The following is a 26,713-nucleotide window of genomic DNA, read 5'->3' on the forward strand; positions in this document are numbered from 1 at the left end:
GTTTAACCATGATCCTAGGACTTTATAGGCTGGCCCACCTCCGGTGTCTTGCGCCCCTTTCCCATGATTCTTCCCTTAGGGTGGGCTGCCTGCATGCACAGTGCCCTCCTTACCCTCGGGAAGTGAGCATGTGCAGTGTGTTTAGGAAGTTGTACGCTTGAGAACATTGTCATTCTTAATTCAGGGATACAATTTACAAGGTTCTGCTGTCTTCTTAGCTTTGGTTCTGTTACACCCAAAGAGCAGTTTGTGTGTGTGGTATGTATGCATGCATGTGTGTGTGTGTGAACTCTATCTGGTTTTACAAAATCTCTTTTTGGTCTATTTTTTCTGTGACCAATAAGTTCACAGAAAGAGAATGAATGTAGTATACAGTAAACCGAATGGGAAGTCACACTATCATTCTACATGTACCTACTGAGTGTTGCTAGGTACCAGGAGCTATGTGAGCTAAAAAGTTGTATAATTGTCAGGCATGGTGGCTCACCCATGTAATCCCAGCACTTTGGAAGGCCAAGGGGGAAGGATCCCTTGAGCTCAGGAGTTCAAGACCGGCCTGGGCAACAGAGTGAGACCCTGTCTCTACAAAAAAAAAAAAAAGATGTGTAAGACACAGTCCTTGCCGTCAAAGAGCTTATTCTACATTTCCTCCATTGAGCAGATGATAATGCTACCTGGCTTCCTAATTCCCTGGTGATTCCCATGCTTGGTTGATTTGTCTTTCATTAGCAGCACAGCCTAGGAAGACCATTAATCCTAACACAGTGAAATCAAATTTAAGATTGTGATAGCAAGAAATCATAAGATAATAATATTCCATTGAGAGTGCAGAGAGGCAAGTGGGAACACACAGGAAGATTCCCAGGAGGTGATATGTTCTGGACAAAGTTGAGATATTGCATGGCCCAGTGAAAAGAGAAAATAACTTCAAGAGTCAAATAACCTTTCAACTAGAAGCATGCCCATTCTTTGGTGACAGGTAGGGAAAAATGCTTATGGGAGAAAGCTAAAGGAATAAATTTTCTTCACTACCTTCTTCCATGTAGAAAGCTCTTTTTGCTTTGCCTGTGAATTCTGGGAGAACAAGAGGCTGTGCTTGTAGAATGAGGCAATAAAAGATGACAGACCACTGGTTTTCCAGAGAGCAGAGCAAACCAAAGGGAAGATGGAGGGACTGATAGCCTTAACAACAACTAAATAAATAAAGCGCTTTCCCTGGAAAAATATATGTATAAAATATTTAGCTGGCATTAAATATTAAAAATGAATTAATGAAAACACCCAAAACACTTTATTTATGTAGGAAGTTTTTCCTCTTTAAAAAATGCTGTTCTAAATCTCAACATCACTTCAGATGTGATCTAGGCAGAAGGTAGTGTGGTCTCTGGAGGGGTAAGTACTATAAGAATGATGATAAATGGAAGCAACCTCCAAGTGAGCCTCCTGTGACCTCCTGCCAATTCACTGTGGTAAGAAGGGTTCAATTTTTATTGTATGATTGAGAGATTGCTAGGTGACAGATGCTCCCAGTGAGACCCAGTATTTCCCAGCCCCTGTACATATGTGGGAAGGGTGAGGAAAATGAAAGTCATCTGCACCTGATTCTGACACCATGCATCTCCCTTCCCTGCTTGGGGGCTCCAATGGGGAGGAATAGCACCTTCCACCTGGCATTGCCTCTGAGTGGCTTTGTGTGCTCCTGTGGGCTATTATGTTGGTTGGTACTTTGGCTTCTTTGGCTCCCAGCACCAGCTGATGCCCTGATCTGAGTCCCAGTTGGGCAGGCTCTATTGCTCAGTGCTGTAGCTGTCTCCAGGGCATTGTTCTTGAGACTTCCAACAGGGCAGATTTGTGCAGTTGGCCCATCTGGACAAGATCTGTAACAAGTAGAGCTCTGTGCAATAAGCTCATCTCCATAGTCCACCCTCCCTGCTACCCCCGCCTTCGGGCTGCAGCAGCCTGACACCCCAGCCCCTCCATGGAGAGTATCAAAGAGATGCTCTCTGCTCCTTTCAAAGGAGTATTGCTTGTGGCCTCTCATTGATTGGCACTACCTGGGCAGAAATAGGAAAACAGGGGTTTTCTGCCCTTCTCAATTCAATCTGCTCCCTTATGCCAGTTATTTTGTTTTAAATCTGCTTGGTACCAGAGTTATAATATTGCCAATAAAAATAATTTCTGGACCAGCTACCCTGGTCAGCTCAGAATGCTCTCCTCAAAACTAAGAGACAGACAAGAGGAGTATCTCAGTGAACAGGAAAGAGAAGACAAGCGCAATAGGAAAAGGGATAAAGACAAAGTCAAGCTCTTGGTTTGATTATAGGATTAGCTTTGGCCATTGGATTTATTGACTTTCAATTTGGATCACCATATGGAGGGAGGAAGGGAAGGAAGGAGGAAGAGAGAGAGAAAAGGAGAGAGAAAGAGAGAAGCAGAGGGAGAGACTGGACTTATGTGCTTAATTATTCTAGGTCCAGAGAAAAGGACAAGATGTCTAAGAGATCATTTGATCACTTCTTTCTTCCAGTGTCAGTCCCACACTTTAATCTCTCCTGTTTCAGTTGCTCACAGTTGGTCACTTCAAAGGTCTCAGTGTGCCAGGCACATGCTTCCCCATGTCCCAGTGGTATGTCAGGCCTGAAGTGGGCTCTTCCACACCAACTCTCTCTATTCTGACATTTCTGGTAGTTTCAACTGACTGCTACACCTACTCACTGCTTCTCCTTATGGAGCAAGAAGGGTGAAGAAACAACTCTGAATTATGGCTCTTTAACTTCTACAACTGCTACCCTAATGTTGGTCAAATCAATGTTGATCTAGTATAGGGGTCTTCTACATGCCTAGTTCCTCCCCAGCAAACTTGAAGCCCATTCCATCCTTAACAAGGTTGCAGTGGCACCTTTATTTGCACACCAAAAGGAGGTGAAAGACCAGGTTGGAAATGAAGGGCCCTGGAAAATAGACTTTGGTGAGAAAGAAGAAACAAATGAAAGCCCAGCCAACAAAAGACACTCTGAGAATAGTTTCTCTATTCTACTCCTCCTGGGTTCCACTACCTTGGATCTCACTTTTCTCAAAAGTTTTCTAGCATCATAATGTAAGTTTCTTAAAGAACAAGTATTTTTCTCTTTTTACACTCCCCAGCTGTCCAACAGATCCTGCCACCATGCTAGTTAATTAGGGAACGGAACGAATATTTCTGAGACCAGAATGTTCAGGTGGATCTGGAAGATTAGTCTTTTTGAGAACCCAAAGTCTCTGCCCCAATTCTGACAGTAATTTCTGAACCAGCTACCCTGGTCAGCTCAGAACGCTCTCCTCAAAACTAAGAGACAGACGAGGAGTATCTCAGTGAACAGGAAAGAGCAGACAAGCGCAATAGGAAAAGGGATGAAGACAAAGTGCGGGGCTTCCCAAGAGACTTGAACACCTCTCTGTTGGGCCATATAGTCGCTAGCCCAGTGCAGCCTATGACTGTTCCAACCCTCTCGAGAGGTGGGGAACTTGCGGCTTTGCCTTCCTCTCACTTCAAGGAAACCTGACTAGGCCCCACAGGGCAGCACTTGTGGATAGGAGAAACTCACCATTTGAATCTGCAGCAGGAGGGACAGAGGACACAGTAATGGCCAGGCTCTGGGTGGGAGGTGGCAGGGGGAGAAGTGGTGCAGATTAAGATGACAAATGCCAGAATCTAGCAGCAGTGTTCTGAATACTCTCCACTGGAGTATTGGAAAACAGGGAGGCTCCAGCAAGGGCAGAAGGTCATCCTGGCCCCAGGAATGTGGCCAAACCTTAGTCTCATGAGAAATGGGAAAGTATGGAGAAAATATGGACTAGGGTAGATAAGCCATCTTTGTAAGTACAGCCACCATTGGCACCATGCAATATAGGCCCACATAGCTTTGGGACTGGTAGTTGAAGTTCTGAGTGGGAGATCAGGAAGGAACTGTCCAAACCCCTAATGGAGTCTAACTGAGGGAGAAAGCCCACCCAGGAGGAAGCAGGAGGCCAGCAGCAGGACTCTATAGCTCCCACCCTATTCACAGAGCCTGGTGGATATCTTCTGACCGTAGCACTTTATAGACAACCCAGTAGAAGATATTGAAGATGAGGAAAGTGAAAGGGAAGACAGCCCGGGAGATGGTGTCAATTCTCTTGGCTCGGTCCACGTAGAGTTTCCGCATGGTTTCTCCTTCCCTTAGAAGAGGGGCTGGAGGTTGGGGACTATAAATGCCAGAACCTTCCATTGGACCTCCATCTCTTGCCTGCAGGCAGTGGCCCAAGCCATAGCCACGGAAATAGAAACGACTTTCTTGGATGATATCTTCCTCCTGGAATTACAAGGAAGAAAAGGCAGAATTTGAGGTCAAAGCTCAAAGGCAGAGGGATAGAGAACAGACCACCCATCAATATCTCATAGGGAATGTTATGCAGACAAGGTGCCTTGGGTACACAGGCCATTGCATGCTTTTTATGGTCACAACACTACTCATGAGATAGATGTATGCTAAGCAGCTCTACGTGCTATATATAGTGTACGTTATGATTCCATGGCAGATAGGCTCTAAGCTACCCATGTAAAATGCAAAACATCATTTAGAGCTATCTAAAATCCAGTGAAGTGCCGGCCACTGTGAGAGGACATCTCAATGTCAAGTTATCTCTGACTGGTAATAAACAAAACAACAAAACTATTAGATAGTGAAGTTGAGATATTCAGTCTTAGTAAACTTGACTTTAATGACTTTCAAAAGCTTCAGAATTCATTCCCCTTTTGTATCGTATCTTTGAAAATTTATCTCAACTTAAAACTGAAAATTCCAAAAGTTTTAAATAACCCAATGAGTTATCCAAATTAGGATAAACACATGCCCAGTGAGGGGTAAATTTTATATAAGCACTAAGTAACGCGGCAGACTGCCAAAAGTCCATTTTCCAATAGTTAGCTGACAACCTTTAGTAGCTAAACGCAGCTGGGAGCCAGGAAGTAGGGACAGAAAGTTAAAGTTGAGAGAGAAAGAGAGCGAGAGAGAGCGAGAGAGAGAGAGAGAGAGAGAGAGAGAACCAAAACCTCTGAGTGTCAATAGAGAGAGCTTTACTTACATGAGGCCCTCAGGCCCCCATTCACAGCCTATTTAGTCTTATTTTATATGCAACCCTAACAAGCCTAATTTTATTTACTTCTAAAGGACAGGGTTGAGAAATGCTTCCTTCAAAGATGGTGGTAATTTCTTAAAGTATTCATGGTTTTAGACTCAAAGTTTCAGGTATCTAAGAAATCACCTGAAGTGCAATGGCCTCTTGGAGGACGATGCAAACTGTCACCTTGGTTTGTCCAGAACGGAAGGTGTTCCTAAGACTTGGGTCTTTCAGGGCTGAAACTGGGGAAGTGCAAGGCAAATCAGGAAGAGCTGGTCATCCTGTGGCTACCTGAGGTATTTATTATAAGTTATAAGAAAAAAATATGTGTATATTGTATAGGTATGACATAGATATATACAAAATGTGGATAAAGTAGATTTTAAACACTCTGTCTCTCTCAGTTAGAGGGACACCACAGGGTCTTTATCGTGGGACCTCTGCAGCTATGGCAACACACTGAAAAGTGGCTTTGCCAGGCACGGTGGCTCACACCTGTAATCCCAACACTTTGAGAGGCTGAAGCTGGCGGATCACGAAGTCAGGAGTTCGAGACCAGCCTGACCAATATGGTGAAACCTCTTCTCTACTAAAAATACAAAAATTAGCCAGGCGTGGTGGCGGGCACCTGTAATCCCAGCTACTCAGTAGGCTGAAGCAGGAGAATCGCTTGAACCCACGAGGCGGAGGTTGCAGTGAGCAGAGATTGCGCTATTGCACTCTAGCCTGGGTGACAGAGCGAGACTCCATCTCAAAAAAAAAAAAAAAAAAAAGAAAAAGAAAAAAAAAGAAAAGTGGCTTTGTGTATGAGATGTTGGTGTTGTAGGTCCTAGTAACCCTTGATAATGACATGACTAGAAACTGACCTGTCATCATAAAGACAGGCCTTGGTTCACCCCACATGTACTCTGTAATTCATTTTTACACTATTCTGACAAAGGAGGTTGTGCTGGACCCATTTTCGAGGTGAAGAACCAGAGGCAAACAAAATATTTTGCAATAATTTTAAAATGAGGGGAGTAAGTAAAATGGTTTTCTCCCTTGATTTCCAGTTCAGGGTCCCTCAGATGACCCTGTTCCCCAGTACTCACCCTGATCCCCTGAGCCCTACCCTGGCTAGAGGATGTAAGCAAAGGATGTTGGCAAAAAAGCTCTGAGGGGGAAAGTTGGATCCAACTGCTATTTCTGTTTCTATAGATCTAATTATTTTCCCTTTTCTCCAATCATAGTAAATCTAAAGGGAGTTATTTGGACACATTTCCCAGGCTGGAAAAAGCCATTTCACACGGGAGAGAAAATATGGCCAACAGAGTAAGCTGCTCTTGGCTTTTTGTGACTTTAACATATTGCACCTGTTGTAGCTGGAGGAGCAAAGATGAGTGGCTTGAAATCCAGGGGTGGGGCATCCTGCATTTGGGTATTCTCTATTTAGGCCAAATTCTGAGGGGTGTTTGTGTGTGGGGTGTGTGTGTGTGTGTGCTGGAAAGGAACATTGGAGCCTTAAATACCACTCTGTGGCTTATATGCCTATTAAAATAGAACTTTTTTCCCCCTGGCTATCTATAGGGGAGAAGGACTGAGAAGCTAGAGAGGGAAGATATCTCAAAACCACACTAAGGAGGGAATGCACAGTGTAGGAGGTAAAGTGTGGAGATGGGAAAGAGTGATTTGTATTGAAGTGAGAGGGGCTAGAAAAAAAGGGATTAGAGAATGGGGAATGAAGAGGGTGCTGGAGGATGAAGAGAGGTGGGCAGGGTTCTGGGACCAAGCCCTTGAGAGGACTGGGCAGTATTTTGAAATTTCTTCCAGTGATCAAGTTATTCTATTGATCATGGCAAAGCTTTTGCTCTGTCCAGTTTGAAAGACAGTCCTCTCCAATCAGCCTGTAAAAGTTGGTGAGCTGGGTTACATGACTGCTGTGGCCAGAGCCTGGTGCTAAGGCCTGCTAAGGAGATGAAAAAGAGCTTCCCTTTCCTGGGGAAGCTTATGGACTAGCCGGGAAGACAGTGTAGGATTGCATGGGTAAAAAGTAAACCACTTTAGGCAGTGACATGAAAGGGGGCCACCATGCTATGGAGTTGTTGGTTGAGGAGAGAGTCGAGAAGAAAAGATGTGAATGGCTGGCTGGTTCCTAGAACACTCCTAACTGACTCTTGGCTAAGGGTTCCCTGAAGATCACATGGATTTTCTCCCTGCCCTCTCAGACTGAAGAATTCTTTTTCCCTAGCTGGAGCAGTAGGGCCCGGACAGAGGTTCTAGAAATGGATGAACTCTCCATCAATTTTTTCAGCCTGCTTGGTGCCTCCAAAATACCTGCTACAGGTCCTGGGATAACAGTGACTTTAGAAGACTCAAAAAAGGACATGACGAATGGCACGGGTTTGATTTTCAGTTTTATTCACGTTAATAATAATAATAATTCACGTTAAAAAAAAAAAGCCTCAGCCCACTTTCAGGCAGGCCCCAGAGTCCTAAGCAAGGCCCAGGCTGCTGTTGTAACTTTGTAATAATTGAGCACTGGTCATGACAGACTCCATTATGAGCTCAGGATCAGCCTATATATATGAGGAGGAGGGGACAGGCTGCAGGCAGTTGCGGGTTGCAGGAGTTCAGGAAAGGAGGTGGGACTAGAGTCAACCTGGAATAGCTCTACAGTAACAATGGCAGCCTTTTTGTTGCTGGGACATCCATACAGGCAACTTAGCTGGTGAAAGGACTCTGGATTGGTTGGCAGTCTGTTTTTTTTTTTTTTTCCAAGGTAGGCATTGAGAAGGCACCAAGATCAAAACTCCTATAAAGATAAGATTTTGGTACCTGCAGGCAGATTTGTTCGACACAGCTAAAGAGGGGGTGGGGACAGTTAGCTTAGAAAATGGAGTGTCCTGGCCGGGCGCGGTGGCTCACGCCTGTAATCTCAGCACTTTGAGCGGCCGAGGCGGGCAGATCACGAGGTCAGGAGATCGAGACCATCCTGGCTAACACGGTGAAACCCTGTCTCTACTAAAAATACAGAAAATTAGCCGGGCGTGGTGGCGGGCGCCTGTAGTCCCAGCTACTCAGGAGGCTGAGGCAGGAGAACGGCGTGAACCCGGGAGGCAGAGCTTGCAGTGAGCTCAGATCGCGCCACTGCACTCCAGCCTGGGCGACAGAGCGAGACTCCGTCTCAAAAAAAAAAAAAAAGAAAAGAAAAAAGAAAATGGAGTGTCCTTTTTTCTTGCCCTTCTGCTAGGTGTATACATATATTTTTCTAACCCTTGGTATGGGTTAGGAAATGCTTTTAGGTTTCTTGAAGAATGAGTCCTACTCGAGGACATGTAGTTGTGGATTAGTCCACTAGAGGGCGTACTGCCCAGGGACCAACTAAAGGACTAAAGGGTAGGGACTGATAAATTCAAACCACTAGATGAGACAGGAGCCCTGCCCTCAGCAGAAAGGGACCTTAACAAGGGACATGAAACCAAGGAGGTAGTTTGTGAGATATTTTTAGTGCGGACATATGGTGGGGGTGCCCCTGGAGCAGCTGAGGTGGGAGGTGGTTTGTTAAGAGGAGAGAACATTCCTTGTGCTAGTGTGGCCCAGACAAGCTAGAGTCAGGATTTTAACAGTGGGTTCACAGCATTGTTTCCCATTCCCCAGAGGTCATTATGCTCTTGCCTCTCTGGCTTTAGAGCCTCCAGATTAGACAGAAAACATGGAGTCAGAGCTGAAGACAGACCAGAACTCTGTGTCTCTAATGGTTAAGCAACCAGTATGTAGCTCAGCTAAGCCTTTCAGCTTTGCTCATAATTGGACACTTGCTTCTGTGAGGCTGGCCCAGGCACCTCTGTTGTCATGACAACTTACCTAGCACCTATTGTCTGGGCAATTGGGGGTAAACTGCCTCTGTTGTCATGACGACAAGATTTCTTTCATATTTCCCCAGGTGATCACTTTACTGTAGAAAAAATGAGGTTAACAGAAAAGAGTGAGGGAGAACAACAACTCAAGCCCAACAACTCTAATGCACCCAATGAAGATCAAGAAGAAGAAATCCAACAGTCAGAACAGGCAAGTGGTGGTTTCTCAATTCCAACTTAGCTATGGGGGTCCTCTTATAATGCTCCCCTAGAAAGGCACCAATGCCTGACTGTTGAATTCTTAACCACCAATTAGTGTATGACAACCTGGGCTACCTTCCTCCCAGTTGTGGGGGAGCAATTACTACTTCTCAAAGCAATCTCTTTTTATTTATTTATTTATTTACTTATTTTTTGAGATGGAGTCTCACTCTGTTGCCCAGGCTGGAGTGCAGTGGTGTGATCTCAGCTCACTGCAACCTCCGCCTCCCAGGTTCAAGCGATTCTCCTGCCTCAGCCTCCTGAGTAGCTGGGATTACAGGTGCCCACCACCACACCTGGCTAATTTTTGTATTTTTAGTAGAGACAGGGTTTCACCATGTTGGTCAGGCTGGTCTCGAACTCCTAACCTTGTGATCCACCCGCCTTGGCCTCCCAAAGTGCTGGGATTACAGGCGTGAGCCCCCGTGCCTGGCAAAGCAATCTCTTATTAGCTAACTTGGTAAGGTTCTACTACTAGCTAACATATCTTCAGTGCTTATTCTATGTCAAGCACTGTGCCCATGCCCTTATTCAATCTACTATACTGACTTACAGAATCAAAGAGATTAAAGTAATCAAAGAGATTAAAATCAAAGAGATTAAAGTAATCAAAGAGATTAAAGTACTTAGCTTAACAGTGACCAGCTTAGTACTAGAATCCAGGTTTCTTTCTTTCTTTCTTTCTTTTTTTTTTTTTTGAGGAGTTTTGCTCTTGTTGACCAGGCTGGAGTGCAATGGCTCAATCTCGGCTCACCTCAAACTCTGCCTCCTGGGTTCAAGCGATTCTCCTGCCTCAGCCTCACAAGTAGCTGGGATTACAGGCATGCGCTACCACGCCCGGCTAATTTTGTATTTTTAGTAGAGACAGGGCTTCTCCATGTTGATCAGGCAGGTCTCGAACTCCTGACCACAGGTGATCCACCCACCTCGGCCTCCCAAAGTGCTGGGATTACAGGCGTGAGCCACTGCGCCTGTATGAATCCAGGGTTTCTGATTGCCTATCTAGTCCTTGCAGCCCTGGGGTGGGTCTTGGTTTGTGGGGAGGCGGAGTAGGGAGGAAGGAGTCCAAAGGAGAAAGGCAGTGGGCCGCTCCCTAGTTGTACTCACCAAGCGTTGGCGCCTCTGCCTTCTTCGAAGTCGTATGAATTCTTTATGCTGACGAGAAACAAAATTTACAGCAGCATACTCCAGCAAGGCAGCGAACACAAAGAGCAGACACACAGCCATCCAGATGTCGATTGCCTTCACGTAGGACACCTACAACATCCAGCGACAGAACGATCAACCTTCTTGGAGTCCTTCCGTGGCCTACTGAGTGGATTTTCAACCCCTATCGATTGCCTGCTCTTTTTGAGCTTTATCCTGAATTTCTTCTGGTGTTTAAAGAAGCCTTCCACGACATATCCCACTGTCTGAAAGCCCAGATGGAAAAGATCGGACTGCCCATCATACTCCACCTCTTCGCACTCTCCACCCTCTACTTCTACAAGTTTTTCCTTCCTACAATTCTTTCCCTTCCTTTCTTTATTCTTCTTGTACTTCTGCTTCTGCTTTTTATTATTGTCTTCATTCTGATCTTCTTCTGATTCTTTTATTTCAATAAACAGCAATGAGCATGAACACTGCATTTGTCTTCCCTCTGTTATCTCCTAGGGTCCTCACAGCCTCAGTGGTAATTGGTCAGGCAGGGTTCACAATTCCGATGTGAGACACATGAAGACACTTAAGGCCCAGAGCAGATGGTCTTAGCCAAGATTACCCAGTGAGAAGGTGGCACTAGGACCTGAGGGTTCTGGGCTTTCAATTCAGTGGCATTGCCATTTACTTAGGCTGTGGTCTCACTGACAAACTAGGAGTTCCTTCCTTTCCCTCCTCCACCCCTGTTCTTCCCTTGGTCCTGTGGTTTTCCTTGTTGCTCTTTTGGAAAGGCTCTGCTGATGAATTTAGCTCAGTAGTAAGCTGGGGCCTCATCTCTCACCCTGGAGAGAACAGGGCAGGGATACTGAGGGAACACCACCCACCCCTTTAAGGATGCTTTGCTAGTTGCAAGATGTGGTTGGCATCCACCTATCCAGTCCCTTGTACTCTCCTCTCACTGCTTTCCTTGGCAGCCTCTAAGTACTTTTGTCTCCCGCTTTCTGGCCTCTTCCAGGCATTGCAGCTGGATGGGGCCAGGAGTGGAGGACAGAGCTCAGGTTTAGACCTTTTCATCTTCTCAACCAAATTACCTGCTACTTAGTTTTGAGCTGCTGAGCTTACTACATAGCGCACCCCAGCAAGAACAGAATTTCAGACAGGCCACTTCTTTCATCAGCCGCTGCTATGATGGGAAGTGAGGGTGCTGCAGACCCCAGGTAAGGAGCAAGTTTCACTGGATAAATAAATCCTCTGCTTCAGTGATTCTTAACTGGGGACAACTCCGTCCCCCACCAGGGACATTGGGTAATATTTGGAGACACTTTTGGTGGCACAATTTTGAGGGAGGAGGTGGCTACAGACATCTAACGGGTACAGGCCAGGGATGCTGCTAAACATCCTACAGTACACAGCTCCCTGCCTGGCCTTCAACACACAGACATGCACACACACAGACACACATACAGACACATACAGACACACACAGACACACATACAGACATGCACACACACACACACACACGCACACACACAACAAAGAATTATCTGGCCCTGAATGGCAAGAGTGCTAAGGGTGAAAAACCCTGCTCTAACTCTTTTAGGGCAATGTCACTGAGATGGTGGCAGTGGGTTACTAGACAACCCTGATGAAGCATCCTTTGGTGTCTCCACTTTGCCACTTACTGAGAGGGCATCCTATTTCATTCACCATCCCTCAGTCCCACAGTGCTCCCAAGGATATCAAATACCTGCTATCAAGATCAATAATGAGGTAATTACTCATTATTATAAAGAGATGGCCATGAAGGTCCTTAGACCATCAAAGAAAAAGACACTTTAAGCACTAGGAAGAAAGTCCTGTTAATGATAAGTGTGTCAATAATACATCTTAAAAATCTCGGCCGCGTGCTGTGGCTCATGCCTGTAATCCCAGCACTTTGGGAGTCCAAGAGGCAGATCACTTGAGCCCAGGGGTTCGAGATCAGCCTGGCCAACATAGCCAAACCCTGTCTCTACTAAAAACACAAAAAATTAGCTGGGTGTGGTGGTGCATGCTTGTAATCCCAGCTACTAGGGGGGCTGAGGTGGGAGAATTGCCTGAACCTGGGAGGCAGAGGTTGCAATGAGCTGAGATCATGTCACTGCACTCCAGCCTGGGTGACAGAGCAAGACTCTGTCTAAAAAACAAAACAAAACAAAACAAACAAACAAAAAAAACAAAAACAAAAACTCAGGAATCTGTCCACTCGCTATCCTAGCACATCTGAAGGGTTGCAAGTTTTCTGAATGGTCTCCTTGCATCTACTCTTGCCACCTCCAATCTGTTCTCCAAACAGTAGCCAGAGTTGTTTTCAAAATGTAAATCTGATTATATCACTCCCCTTTATGATCCTTCAGTGGTTCTCCATTACCCTTACGATACAGTCTTTGCTCCCCTTATCATGATATCTAGCCTTTGCCTACCTGTTCAGTTTCATCACACCCCTTGTAATCTGCTGGGTTAACTATTTCAGTAGTTTCCCAAAGAGCCAATCTCCTCTAACCTTTCTCTCATTTACCTGGATAACTTTTACTCATCCTTCAGCTCTCATTTTAGGTACCACATCCCCTGGGAAGCCTTCCCTAATCATCCCAGTCTGTGTGGGTTGTCCTGCTGTATGTGCTCAGGTTACCTACAACTTCTTAGCATCCATCACATACCTGGCCATTCCCTCCACTAGACTGTGAGCTCTTCGATGGCACAGACTGTTTCTATCTCGATCACGGTTCTGCTTCCAATGCCTAGCTGAGTTTCTGGACTACAGTAAATATTTTTTTGAATGAATGAACAGATAGATGGTTTAGCAACATGTGATGTGTATATCTGCTGGCTTCTGCTTGCTCTCTACCCTCCTTACCACGACCTGCCCCAACAGCTGTAGGCCATTTAGATGACAGGATCTAGATAGAAGTGGCTCCTTCCCTGCTGCAACTTTAGGTCTAATCTCCTAGAGTCTGGAATAAATTTCCATTTAGTCCTTCCATTCTGCTTTGAGCTCCCTGCAGTTGAGAGGATCAAAGTCATGGCAAAGAGATGGTAATCAGTGCCTTTGGTGGCACCATAAAGGCAAAGTAACAGTTGTTTCCTGGGAACATGAGGAATGGCCACTCCAATCGAGTTCCCTTACAAAGTAAGCCTCTACCACTCTCATTCTGGACACTAGAGTTGTATTAGGGGTGTGAGACTGGTGTGACTTTTGGAAGCCCCTGGCCTGACCTCATGGGCCCCCACCAAACTTAATGTTGCACAAACTCAAGAGTGAGCAGACAGTCCCTGGCTTACTGAGTCCCTTGCTCTGAGGGGCTGGTTAATGAGGCTATTTAGTTCAGGGTGCAGGCCTGGATATTTTGCTTACTGGCCAATGAGGCCATGAAGAAGTCATTAAAATCTGACAAGAAGGTACCAAATGCTGCAAACAACCCTCAAACAAAGACTTTTTTTTTTCCAAATAAGGAAACTAAGTGATTCCTGGGAGCAGATGGATTATGTTCACTCACAGGAGGGAACCAGAAAAGGAAGTTCTCTTGACAAGAATAAGGCATAAATTGCAGTACCTCCCTGCTTTAGAGATGAATCACCTTGCATGGCAGAGGCAATAAACTAGGGCAGGGTTCTTAGGTCTGAACTACTTTTCTGCTTCTGGTCTCCTTACAACATCATTATCAAAACACGACCATCACAGCCTGGTCTGGCCGTGTAGCCCTTGCCTAAGTCCAGCCTGCCTCTCAGAGCCTTGTCAATATCCCTGTCCATCTAGGAAACACATTTACAGAAAATGATCTCTAACAACGTTTCCTGGGACATGTGATTCTGATCTGAGTTTTGTCACCATCTATCCCTATAGGGTTTTGGATCACCTCAAAGGGTTTCTGACAACTCAAAAATAATTAGGGACAACACCAGCTGCTTTAGCCCCAGATTCATCACTCAGTTTTTTCAACGTTGACACCTGATAATTATAACAATAGTTAACATTTATTGAGCGGTTATTATGTGCCAAACACTGTCCTATGTGTTAATACATTATATTTTGCAATAACCCTATGGAACTGGTAATATTCTTTTTTTTTTTTCTCTCGAGACAGAGTCTTGCTCTGTTGCCCAGGCTGGAGTGCAGTGGTGTGATCTCAGCTCACTGCAACCTCTGCCTCCCAGGTTCAAGCGGTTCTTCTGTCTCAGCCTCCCGAGAGCTGGGATTATAGGCTCACGCCACCATACCCAGCTAAATTTTTTGTATTCTTAGTAGAGATGGGGTTTCACCATGTTGGCCAGGCTGGTCTCGAACTCTTGGCCTCGTGATCCGCCTGCCTTCGCCTCCCAAAGTGCTGGGATCACAGGCCTGAGCCACTGCTCCCAGCCGGAACTGGTAATATTCTTATTCCCATGTTATAGGCAAGATGATTGAGAGGTTAAGGAATTTACCTAAGGTAAATTATTAGTAGATGATGAGCCTGGCAGACAAACCCAAATCTGTCTGACCCCAATCTCCTACTCCTAATCACTAGCCCCCCAACCCGCGCCATGTAGCAAATTCATAAATTCACCATGGATGTCTGAAATTACCTGCTGTGTAAGCCCCCAGTAAAAAGTCTTCTTAGGAACAAGCACTGAGAGATGGGAGATCACAAGGCCTGGTTCCCAACAAATCAGTGCAGGAGGGAATATGTTCATTGTAAGATCCACAAGGAACTGTGTTGCTTTTGCTTCCTGTTATTTTTCCATGACAAAGTTCAGTGGCTGGTACATAGTACATGCTCAATAAATATTTATTGAATGAATAAATGGCCTTGTTCCCTGATTTGTTCAGAGCCTTGCTGACTGTAAGGACTTTGAGGTGACCTCTAAATTCCCTACATGAAGACATGAGGCAGGGAGAATCTGTGCCCAGTCCCATCAGCACAAATCTTCCTGCGTAATCAAAACATCACTGGGCCCAGACAACTGGAGTTCACTGACTTTAATTGCTATTTTCTACCTCAATTTTCTCATCCCAAAAGAATGGATACTATCTCTAGAGCGCTTTGTGATAGTTTCTAATTTCTGATACAGTAAGATGACAGAAATTGGTTCAAAACTCTGATATTCTTTTGGTTGTTTCTTATAAGGCATGATCTTAAGAAGGTTATTTTACCACTCTGGGCTGTATTCTCCTCATTTGTATTATGAGGCAGTAGGACTTTCTACTTGCTGAGGATCTTTTGACCTTGGACTTGCTAGTATTTCCTGAAGAGAGTCAAAGTAAGGCACTGTCTCTCCTCATTCCCTAGCCAGATAGTATCCCTAACCCCAGCCTCCACATTGTCAACAATGTTATTAGCAGTATATTACAGGGAGAGAGAATGCAGGACACCAGCTTTTGCCCAGTGGGTCTTCTCAACCTTAAATCCAAGGTAAATGGTGAGCAGGAGGGCACATTGGGATGAATGGGAAATGGGGTACTCTATGGCAAGCAAGTTCCCTTGCATGTCTCTTCACCTTAGGCAAAGAGGCCCGGGAGCCAGAGCTCTGGGTGGTCATGGTGAGCACGGTGGTGATGCCCAGGCCCACACGGGCAGGGGCAGCATCCATGTTGATCCAGAAGGAGACCCAGGACAGGATGACGATGAGTAGGCTGGGGATGTACATCTGAATCAGATAGTAGCCCATCTGCCGTTCCAGGTGAAACTTTACCTCGATGCAGGTGAATTTCCCTGCAAGGAGAGAGGTGAGGTGTCAGGCCCCAGGTACCCAGCCTGTAGCTGAGCCTGAGGGGATTAGGACAGGATTAGGGCAGCCCTCTACTGACCAGCCTCTGGGCACCTCAGCTGGGCCAATGAAGGAGCCTTTCATAATGACCCCAGGTAATGCCAGATGTATGTACTAAGGAAGCTCTCAGAGCAACCATCAAAGACTTGGCCTTTGGCTCCCAGCACTTTCATTTCCAGCAGAAGGCCTTTCACGTGACCGCACAGCAAGAGGATAAGGAGCAGGAGGGCTCCAGAGTCAGACTGCCTGGGTTTGAATCCTGAACCTTCCACTGTGTGACTTTGGGCAAAACACCCAAGCGTTTTGAGCTTCAGTTTCCTTGCCTGTAAAACAGAGTAGTGATACCAACTGCATCACTGGGCTATTGGAAAAATTAAACAAGATAATGTATTTGAGGTGTTTGACACATAGGTAGCTGTTACTATTGTTATCATTATTAACAAAACAATTAGCTTAGACTCCACTTAGATCTCAGGGGCCATGCTTGTGCTTGCTAGTGCCCCAGAAGCTCTCTAGCAACAACAATTCACTGGGATAAACACTGCTTGTGTCTTAAGCAAGTGAGAAGAGCCGGATAGCAAACATCTGAAAACAGTGCCCAACAGAGACCAGCTCCAGACAGCGGGGAGCAGGTTCCCATAGAACATCAGGCTGCAGCATTCTATTCTACCAACAAAAAGTGCATTGGCCCAGGCACACCGACCAATGCTCCACCTCCTTTGCCAGACTTCACGTTACTCTGCTTTCTGGGGCCCTAGGGCTAAGAAAATACTAACGCAGAGCTTCTCTTGGAAGCAGAGGCTCAGGATAATCCAAGCAAGAAGGAGAAGATGCATATATTGTTATTTTATTCTGGCCTAGGTCTAGTCTTATCAGGCCTACTTGGTTCTTCAAAGTCAGTGATTTTGTCAATGACTGATTATGGCTTTGACACATTGTATGATGCTGTGACCTCTTACTGTTCCCTGAATCCACCTCACTTCATCCCACCCTGGGATTCTTGCCGTGACATGCCTTTATTAGGTACCTATACTTTCTTTCCTTCTTCTTCTTCTTTTTTTTTTTTTGCAATAGTTTTGTTTTTAATTCCAAAATTAAAACTTGTTTAGTATAGAAAAAATAAGAAGTAGAGAAGCAATAATAATATTCATAAGCTTACATTTATCAAACCCTTACTAAGGGACCTGACTTTATATACTTTACCTCATTTAATCCTGTAGCAACTCTTTGGGGCAAGTAAAATTATTATCTCTCATATTACAGACAGGAATACGGAGGCATGAAGAGATTAAATTATGTTTCTCAAGGGCGCTCAACTAGTAAATGATGGAGCGAGAATCCAAACTCAGCTCTATCTGCCTCCAAAGTTCTTGCTCTTATCTGTTGTATCACATTACTTTAGAGACATTTAGTGCTATTTCCACCCAAGGTTTTTAAATGCATGCTTTTGGTTTGTTTCTTTTACCATAATATAATCATTCTGTATTTATACCTCCGAATCTTGCCTTTTTTCACTCCTACTTTCCCACATTGATATAAGCACCTTGTAACCATTCCTTTTAATGTCTGCATACTAGTCCACCAAGCAGACGCACATGTAATTTACTTAACCTCTGCCCTATTGGTGGATATTTAAAACATTTCCAAGTTTTTGCTAATATAAACAGCCACCCAGGAGCCCCCTTGGGGTCTAAGGCCAATGCAGTATTTTGGAATATGTCCATATAATACATTTCAAGGAGTAGGATTCCTGGATAAATAAGTAGAAAAACAATTTTAGCTTCTAGACTAAAGTTTCTCAAAGCATGTTTGCTGGACCACCTGCACCACAATCCTCAGGATGCTTGTTAAAATGCAGATTTCTAGGCATCACTCCAAGTATAGGTAATCATAATCAGAATCTCTGAGAGGTAGAGCCCAGGAATCAACATTTTAATAGACTCCCCAGGGGAATATAGTGCACACCAAAGTTTGAAAACCACTGATCTATATACAAATTGCCAACTTTTTTACGCCAAAAAGTTTATATCAATTTTCATTCCCCCTTGCATTTTCTAAATTCAATGGCCTTTTCCTCTTTCTTCCCACTCCCCACACCCCCACATACATGCACACACATATTCATGGGGCAGCACCCAAAACATATCAGCCCACCATGGAAGAGACCCGGGATCTCCCCTCTTCAGGCTGCTGCCTCTATTTCAGGGTCAGAGCTCCGCGCAGACAAATTGTCAGGGAAAATGTGGAGCCAGCAACTCTTAGAGAAGCTGCAGGGGGGCAGATCCTCAGCCTGGAAAAGCAGCCCTTCTCCACTTCTTAGCTGACATTTCACACCTGGGAAGTTCCTGAGAGCTGGCAGTGGTAGCGACAGTGGGAGGTGTGGACTGTAAGCTGGCCACTTCCCTCAGGCCTGTTCCCTCTGGGTTCAGCATAGTCACTCCCTATTACCAGATGTGGATTCCCCACTTCCACACAAAGTTGACCCCAGGAAAAGTGGGAAACTGTCCACCCACTGTCATTTGCTCTGCAGCATGCGACAGGAACAAGAACACGGACTTTGGAGTTAGAAGGCTTGGATTTAAATTCTAAATCTGCCATTTACTAGCTGTGCGACTTGGACACTTGATTTAACTAACTTCTTAGAACCTCAGTTTTCCCTTTCTGAAAAATGGTATTTATAATTGCTGTCACAAATAGATAAGTTATATGAAGCACCTAGCCCCATATCTGACATAGATTGAACCTTCGATAGAGGCCAGCTGCCTTTTCCCCTTGCCTCACATCTGAAGGTTCTCCTGTGGCTCACAGCCAATAAAGATCCTGGTTTTTACCTGTGTTGTAGTGCTTGGTACAACAGCCTAGATCCTTCTCATCCCGCAAGATAAACTGGGGCAGAGTCAGCCCCTCAGCCACTTGGACAGCAGGAGCATCTTCCAGCCACTCAAACACGAGGTCATTCATGGTGTAGCCAACTGAAAGTGACAGAGATGGCAGAGGGCTGCAGAGTGTGGATGCTGGGTGGGGGTAGGGGTAGGATCAGAACAGGCAGGAGAGAACAGGTGAAGAGTAAGGTCTGGGGTTTAGGAGCTTCATGCTCATTATGGAAAGGAAAACTTTTCTGGAGAGGACACTTGGTCAGTTGTCTCATGGGCCCTTCCTGAGTGGGCAGGTAAATCAGGAAGATTACAGACTCCTCTCCTACCCTGTTCTCAAGCTTGAGAAAAGCCCAAAGAGAAATTATTCTGGCAGACCTAGAAAGCAGGTCAAGAGGGTTGGAAAGATGTCAAGGAACACAGCTGGGAGCCTCCTGCCATATCTCAAGCCGAGGGGAGTAAGCATGTGTACCGAACACATGTCTTAAGCTGAGCTAGCCTCAGAGCCAGGGCTTCTGCCACATCACCTCAGGGAGGAGACAGCTATTTATATCCTGCCAGTCATGCATGGGACAATGTGCATACCATAGATCCTAGCCAGGGCCTTGAGTTGGGGCAAATTTAAAGCTAATGTCTGAACATGTCAAGTTATTCACACATACATAGCAGTTCATGAGGGCTCATGCTATGTATATGACCATATTTGCACATGTCAGGTAGAGATGGGAGCAGAAACACCAAGGCTCACAGACATCCAGTGTTGGGCCTTGACCCAGAGTAGCTCTGTGACTTTGGGTAAGTCGCTTCCCCTTCTGTAAAATGGGAATTATAGTAGCTGCTCTCCCCATTTTTCAGCGTTGCCGTGAAGGGATATTGAGAGCCTGGATGTGAAAGTGGTTTAAGAACTCTAAAGAGCTGACCACATAGGACACATTCTATTCATCACAGTTATTTTATGCTGGAAACAGCCTTATAAGCCTTCTTCTGTGAACATCTAGTGGATGGCTCCAGATCTAACAGTCTCCCCTGACCCAGGAGATGAGGAGGGAGTGGAAATAAGTGATGACCCAACCTTGTCATCCTTGGTTCCTCTGCACTTTGAGCAGCCCCTCCAGGCTGGCACCCCTGCCACAGAGGAGCCCTTGGCTGACCTCTTCATTCTAGGCACTGTCTTGTGCCTAGAACTGTCATCTCCTACCTCTCTACAAAGATTATCTGTGTTTGTGGGGAATCAGGGCTCCACGAGTGCCCCCACCCTGCCCACTCTGGCATTTTTATAGGCATCTTCAATGTCTTAATTCAAGAGAAGTAAAGGTGGAACTACTTCAGGCACTGTGAGAGGGGACATATGTTTGGGCAGAGAAGATGTCGCTCAAATCGCCCCCCAAAACCGCACAAACACATTTGTGCGTAAGGCTGATGCCTTCCTGTTCCCCAGCCCCATGGAACAGCCAGATCAGCAAGTAACGTGGGGATGAAAAACACACTGGGCTAGAGGTTAGGGAGCCCTGGTTTCCAGTCTCATCTGTGCCAAGAATTGGCTGGGTGTGCTTGAGTAAGTTCCTCCCAACTCTGAGTGGCCCTTTTCCTGTCTGTGATGTCATGAGGTCAGGTTAACTGGCTGTTATTCCAGGCTCTCTGTGACTCTATATAGACACTTACAGCTCTCCAGCTGCATCGTGCAGGTCTGGATGTCCATGGGGAAGTTCTTGAGGTCCATCGGGCAGGACAAAATGAGGGTCAACCTAGTGGGGACAGTAAGAAAGAAGTGACATTGGCTTACTGGGGCCCATCACAGTGCAAGGGAACCCTCCTCCCACCCCTCAGTCTTCATCCAAATTCTTCCCCTTAACGCAAACTCTCCTGGCTATCCACCCGGTGCACCTGATGCTGTAGAGCACATTCCCATTCTTGAAGATGCGCAGTAACTTGTTGTCCGTGGTCACCTCATGGAAGTTGGCCCCTTTCTCATTAGCAAAGAACAGGTCTGGCTTCCAGATAGAGTCCAGCATGGAGGGATCGAGGTCCAGAGAGTCATCAGGATATTCTCGGTAGGACAGGCGTGGGTCATTCCACTGTTGCCGCAAGAAGACATTCACCCGGTAGTCCTGGGAGGGTGCAGATATGGGCCCTTCAGAAACATTGCCATTCCCAGGGGCCCAGCAAGCCTGTAGGGGCAGGAGGGCCATGAGGAGTAATGTTGGGAACACATCTCAGGGGCAGTAGGCATTTTTCACTGGAGAAGGAGCCTTCCTTGGGCTGATATGGCAAAAGATGCCAGCTTGTTATCTGGTGGGCTCCTCCCACTCACACTAGGCTGGAAGTGGGGAGCAGGGAGATCCCTTACCATTGTGGTCTCGGTGACGGAGCTGAAACTGTTGATGAAGATGTTGCAGGTCACGTTCACGGGTGGGCCTGAGGGTAGCAAAGCACAGGCCATTGGCAGGGCATTCCAGGAGGCTGGGAGCAGTTTCCAGAACTCCTTCCCTGAGCTGCAGGCCAGGGCACTGCTGGGAGAAATCAGTGCCAGATACACAGGCCCATGGACAATGGGGTGAGGAGGCTCCTTCTGAGCTGTTAGAACCAGCCCCAGCCCTGGACCTCCAGCCTCCTTTCCTTAGGGGAGGCAATAGGGGCTGGCTGGCTAGTGTGCTGCCAAAGGTGGTGGGGAGGGAGGAGTTTTTATAGGATGAAGATTTCTTACCTTTAAAATTGGGCCGAATCCTGGCATCATATCCAGATGTTCGCCCCATAAGTTTGTCTAGGAAATCAGAGGGGGACATGGGCTGGGACCCCTTGGTTCCAGATTTGACTTCCTCTTTTGCCAAGGCCACCCTGGACAGGAGAGGTAAAAAAGTCTGAGGCCAGTTGTGTGCTGCACTTATCACAGACTCTCAGTTTCCATACCCCTCAGGCAGGAGGATAGAAGACAATGGGTCTCTGGGTGCCATTTGCAAAATGAGAACAAAAACGCCATAAGTCAACACGGCAGCCTGCCAGTTAGTACTAGTAAAGTGTTTTCACAGACAGTAGGTCTTCTTACCCTCCCAATTCTCAGTGAGATGGGAGTGAGGACTGTTATTCCCATTTTACAGATGAGAAAACTGAGGTTTCAAAAGGAGGACTGACTTGTTCAAAATCTCAGAGCTAGTGACAGGGTCAGGACTCAAACCCTAGGCTGAGGCCTCATCCAGTGTTCTCTTTCTGAAGGTACTTGGAAAACACTCAATGAGTGATGTCTTGCGGGAAATGATGTGGCTACTACAAAGTTTTTCCCGTCTAGCCTAGTCAAGGATGGGAAGGGCTCAAGGACAACTTGTATTTGTGAGAGTTGGCTTCAGTTGCTTGGGCTTTATGCTGGGCTGCTCAGGAAGTAGGACCCAGCTTCTGAAGAGGGAGTTTTGGCTTCTGGTGTGTGCTCCAACAGGAAGCTATGTTTGAGCTACGTTTTAGTTAAGGACCATGCCACTGCAGCCAGGTGAACTAGTTTTGGCAACTATGGTGGGGAAGCAGGACTCTAGGGATGGGAAAAAGCCTCCTGGTAGGGTAGACATGCTGAGGTCAACTCCCGTATTTTCCCCGCTAACAGCTTGATTTTGAGGAAGGAGCCAGTGTGCTTTGGCATAGCTTAGAAGCCAGCCCCCTTTTCTCCTAACGGGTTTCCCTCTAATAGCAGCAAAGCCCCTTTCATATGCCTACTTACCAACTTGCCAGCTAACAGATAAACTAGGGACTAGGAGCTTAGCAAAGCCTTGGGGACAGGAGCAGTTCTCAGGGCTGAGCTCAGCTGGACTCCAGGCTGGGCCAGGCACCTCCTGCTCCCTCCTGCCTGCTGTCATTGCTCTATAGCCGACTCCACTGCCGCTGCCGCACTGTGGGACTGGGCAGCAGGGTAACTGCTGACCTGCTGGGGACTAGTCTTCTTTGAGCCAGTGGGCTCCTCTTTCCCAGTAGATCCATGTACTATCCAGTGACCGATAGAATAATAAAAATAGCTAAGGCACCAGGCTAAATGCTTTACACACTCTGTCTAGTTTAGTTCTCACATTAGTCCTCTCAACTAAGTATTATGATTACCCCCATTATATAAATGAGAAGACTGAGGATCAGCAAGGTGAGGTGAATTCTTCACGATCATGCAGCCAGTGAGTGGTAAAGCCAGGATTCAAATCCAGAGCTACTGACTTCAAAACTAGCTCTATCTATCACAATACTATGGTGCAGGCAGCCCAGGGTGGGCTGCCAAGGAGCCAAAAAGTAGGGGAAGGTCAGTGGCAGCCCCACCTTGACCGTCTAGAGTCCTGCCTCCTTGAATCTTCTAAGGAAGAGGAAGCCCTTACCCTGGGGACAGAGGCAGGCTCTGAAAATCCAAGGAGGCTGGTGGTGGTGCTGGAGCAAGCAGAAGTCTGTGACTTCACCACAGGATGTCCACGCTAGCCAGGTGCTGCTGCTGCTTCTGGCCACCTGCCACCTGCCTGCTGGGAGGCCACATGGTCCTGCACGTGGAGAAACTGGACCCTCCCCGCCGTCCTCAGCCCCACTCTCAGGTCACCTCTCCTGCTAAGCCTAGACCTAGTATCCTGGGACAGGCTATGGGCTTAGCAGTCTTGGTCCCCAGCCCCTGTTGCAGTACCCTCTTCTGGGGCTAACTTGTCTGAGGACCTGAGAGCAGAGTCACTGTGTGCAGCCACTCCTTCCTCTCTTTCATTCCTGGAAAGTCCTAAACACCTTCAGGACCTAGGAGGATCCAGAGCTGACAGTCTTTCTCATGTAAAGTCTTGGGGTGGCGCAGGGAGAGAACTCTAACTCTGGTGCTAGGTAGCTGAGCCACCCTGGGCAGGTCACTCCCCATCTCTAGGCCTCAGTTTCCGTATGTACAACGAAGGACTTGGACTCCAGACTCTCTAAGGGCCCATTTTGTTCTAACTGCCTCTGCTTTCCAAGCCCCAGTGGGAATGCTGCTACTGGAGCTTGAGCTTTGAGGCAGCCTCCCCTCCTGGAGGGCCTGCAAGGCCCAGTGTGGTGCCCCCTTCTGCCTGCATCCTCCTGTCAACTCCAGCTGTGCTGCCATTCTACTTTGAGCTGCTTTTCACTCTTTAGAAGTTTATTGCCCTGCTCTGCATCCCTGCCTGCCTGCCAGCCAATGTGTCTGCAAACAGTGGGGCAAGAGGCTTTGCAGAGGCAAGCAGCCCTGCGATGTTTCTTGGATTAAGAGGAGGAGGAGGAGGAGTATGCTGCAGTGGTACTGACCCCCTCCACCTTGGGAGGCACTCCTCTTACGATCAGGTCAGCCCAGGCTACAGCCATCTTTCCTGTTCAGCTCACCCTGCCAACCTAGGCTGGCTCCTGGTCTAATGAGAAAGGGGCAATTGGTGGGGGAACATTTACAGGGAGCCCAAAGCCTGTCTTTCCTGCAAGCCCAGGAAGTGACTGCTACTTTTTCCCCCTCAAGGAATAGGGAGCAACCAAGTGAGCACAGGCAGGGTGACTGCAGAAGGCCAAAGAATGTCTAGCCCAGCTCCATCCTGATGTGGTCTTGGGGCAAACCCCTGCTACTTGAAGCCTCTTGGGCTGGCAGTTGACAGATGTTGCCATCATTTTTAGCGATCTGAGCAGTGTGTGGCCCAGATGATAGGGAAACAGGGTTAGGTGGCGGGGCAGACACCCTCCATTCTGGGGCTTAGTTGCCTAGCCCCTACCCAGGCCTAGGAAGCTTCCACCTGTGCAGAAACATTCCCAGCATGACCGGTGCCTTGACATCTCTAATAAAAAGCTCTTGGGGTCCTAACTGGGGGAGGCGTGTCCTCCCCTGAAGCCCTCCAGACTGCGGGCTTTGTGCAAACTTAGAGGAAAGTGTGCCAGATGCCCAGGTTGCCCATCCCCCTTGGCTAGTATTTGCATGCACCTCCTTCTCACCCCCACTCAGCTCACCTGAGGAGGACCTGCCCTGGCAGGGTCCAGAGAAGAAGGAAGGAGAGGGTTTCAGGAACAAGAGTTGTCATTCTGCGGGGATCTTGAAGCCCTTTCTCAGCCTGGCTGCCAACGTGAGAGGGGATATCCCTGCAGGAACGCCAAAAGTACAGAGCCTTTCTCCAGCCTGGGCTGCTCGCAAAGAGCCTGCTCTCTCTCCTCTTCTGCCTCTTCTCCTCTGGCCCGTCTTTACCTGCCGGGGGCCAGAACTATTCCCCTGGAAATGATCCTGACACAGATAACCCTACTGGCTTCTGCTTGGGCTCGCTTTGGGCTCCGGAGGGCCTTAGCCTGCCAGCTGGGAGCTGGAAAAGATTCTCTCTGGGCAGCAATCACTCTCCAAATCCTGAAGAGTCTTGGAGGGGAGGGAGGAGGGAGACCGGTAGGAAGATGTTTTCCTGCCTCCCACCTCCCGCTAGATGCACCCTCCGAAAGCAGTAATTTAAAGGCACAGTCGGCAGCAGCTGGAGTGGGGTTCAGAGCCTGCCCGTATGCCAGGGAGGAGCTTGGGCTGCCATGGCTGCTTGGGGAGGGCCAGGGGTGTTCTGTCCAACCTCTAACTCCCCAGCTGCAGGAGGGCATGTAAGCGGCCCTGCTCCCCCCGTCCCCCACCTCCCACTCCCGACCAGCTTTCCTTTCATCCTGGAGCCAAGCTGGAGCCCAACAGTAAAGTCCTAATGATTGTTACCAGGGGGAAAAAGACCTGAGAGGGTTTAGGCAGCGCCACCAGGTATTCTCAAGCTGACAGCTTCAGGTTAGAGAGAAGGTGAAGAGGCTGAGGGCAGGAATAGCTTTCCCCCAACTCTCTGGACAGAGACACAGAAGATGCATGATACAGAGGAACTTGGGAACCCTCCTCAGGTGTGGTCTGCCTGCTTGACAGTCTGTCTGTCCCTTCGTCTGTCTACCTGCTCCCATCCCACCTCGCCCTTGTAGTTGTGCAGCCATTCCCCTGCCTGCTTTCCTCCCTCAGGTCGTCTCTTGGGGTCCTCAATAGCTCTCAGAATTCCTCCTCCCAGACACTCCTTCCCCAGCCTGGCTCATGGGAAGGGACAGAGATGCAGAGCAAGGCTGGGACACAGTAGGCTTTGCAGGCTTCAGAGGAATGGCAGCGGGTCAAGAGCAGTGACCTAGTGGCCCTCAGCCCTGGATGGAGGACAGAGGCAGAGGGGTGGGCTGGCCTCCTCCCTTGCCTCCTGCACATTTGCTTACAGCAACAAGGTGCTTTGGCAGCTCCATTTTCTCCTGCCTGACTCTTCCTCAAAGGTTCCGGTGTGTTATCTAAACACCTCTGAGACTTCTCCCCTCCCCCATTTCCTCTTGGTCTCTCTTCTTTTTTTCACTCTACTCCTCTCTTCCTCCCCCCTCCCTGAAATTTTCCTTCACGGACCCTCTGTCCATCTCCATTTCCAATCTTCCTCGCTGTTTCTTCTCTGCGTCTCACTTTCTGTGCCTGTCTGCCTTTCTTCTTTCTTCCTCACTTTCTCTCCATTCCCGGTTTTCTCTTTCCACCTCCCCTATATCTTCACTCTCACACTCTCCTCCAAAACGACAACAGTGAGAAGCCAAGCGTTTTCATTTCTCCCTCAGGGGGAACTCTCCCGCCAGCTCTGCAGAGTTCTGATTGCATGCTGTGGGGAGAAGTCTGTGCCACCTTCTGAGGTTCAATCCTGGAGCTGACTGTGGCCTCCTCAACCTTGCCAGAGAGGGTT

The 26,713-nt window shown here is 47.4% G+C and overlaps 1 protein-coding gene across 1 annotated transcript; it reads right to left on the minus strand.

Moving 5' to 3' along the window:
• Positions 1-1,904: 1,904 nt before the first annotated feature.
• Positions 1,905-25,336, minus strand: GLRA4 (glycine receptor alpha 4). The gene is made up of 9 exons (XM_004064625.4): positions 24,963-25,336; positions 21,736-21,866; positions 21,379-21,446; positions 20,916-21,139; positions 20,694-20,776; positions 18,990-19,130; positions 15,889-16,103; positions 10,344-10,493; positions 1,905-4,331 (listed from the first exon to the last, which is right to left on the minus strand). Exons 1-9 carry the CDS (start codon positions 25,031-25,033, stop codon positions 4,041-4,043), a joined length of 1,374 nt encoding a protein of 457 aa, XP_004064673.1. The 5' UTR covers positions 25,034-25,336; the 3' UTR covers positions 1,905-4,040.
• Positions 25,337-26,713: the final 1,377 nt, after the last annotated feature.

This window comes from Gorilla gorilla, chromosome X (assembly GCF_029281585.2).
Source record: "Gorilla gorilla gorilla isolate KB3781 chromosome X, NHGRI_mGorGor1-v2.1_pri, whole genome shotgun sequence".
Classification (NCBI taxonomy): domain Eukaryota; kingdom Metazoa; phylum Chordata; class Mammalia; order Primates; family Hominidae; genus Gorilla; species Gorilla gorilla.

Excerpts from the sequence above, each read along its gene's own strand:
- GLRA4 (XM_004064625.4), bottom strand. The coding sequence starts at position 25,033 with ATGACAACTCTTGTTCCTGAAACCCTCTCCTTCCTTCTTCTCTGGACC. Across the intron at positions 21,140-21,378 it reads CCGTCACCGAGACCACAATG|GACTACCGGGTGAATGTCTT; the intron begins GTAAGGGATCTC and ends GCACCCTCCCAG. Across the intron at positions 16,104-18,989 it reads TACCAAGCACTACAACACAG|GGAAATTCACCTGCATCGAG; the intron begins GTAAAAACCAGG and ends CTCTCCTTGCAG.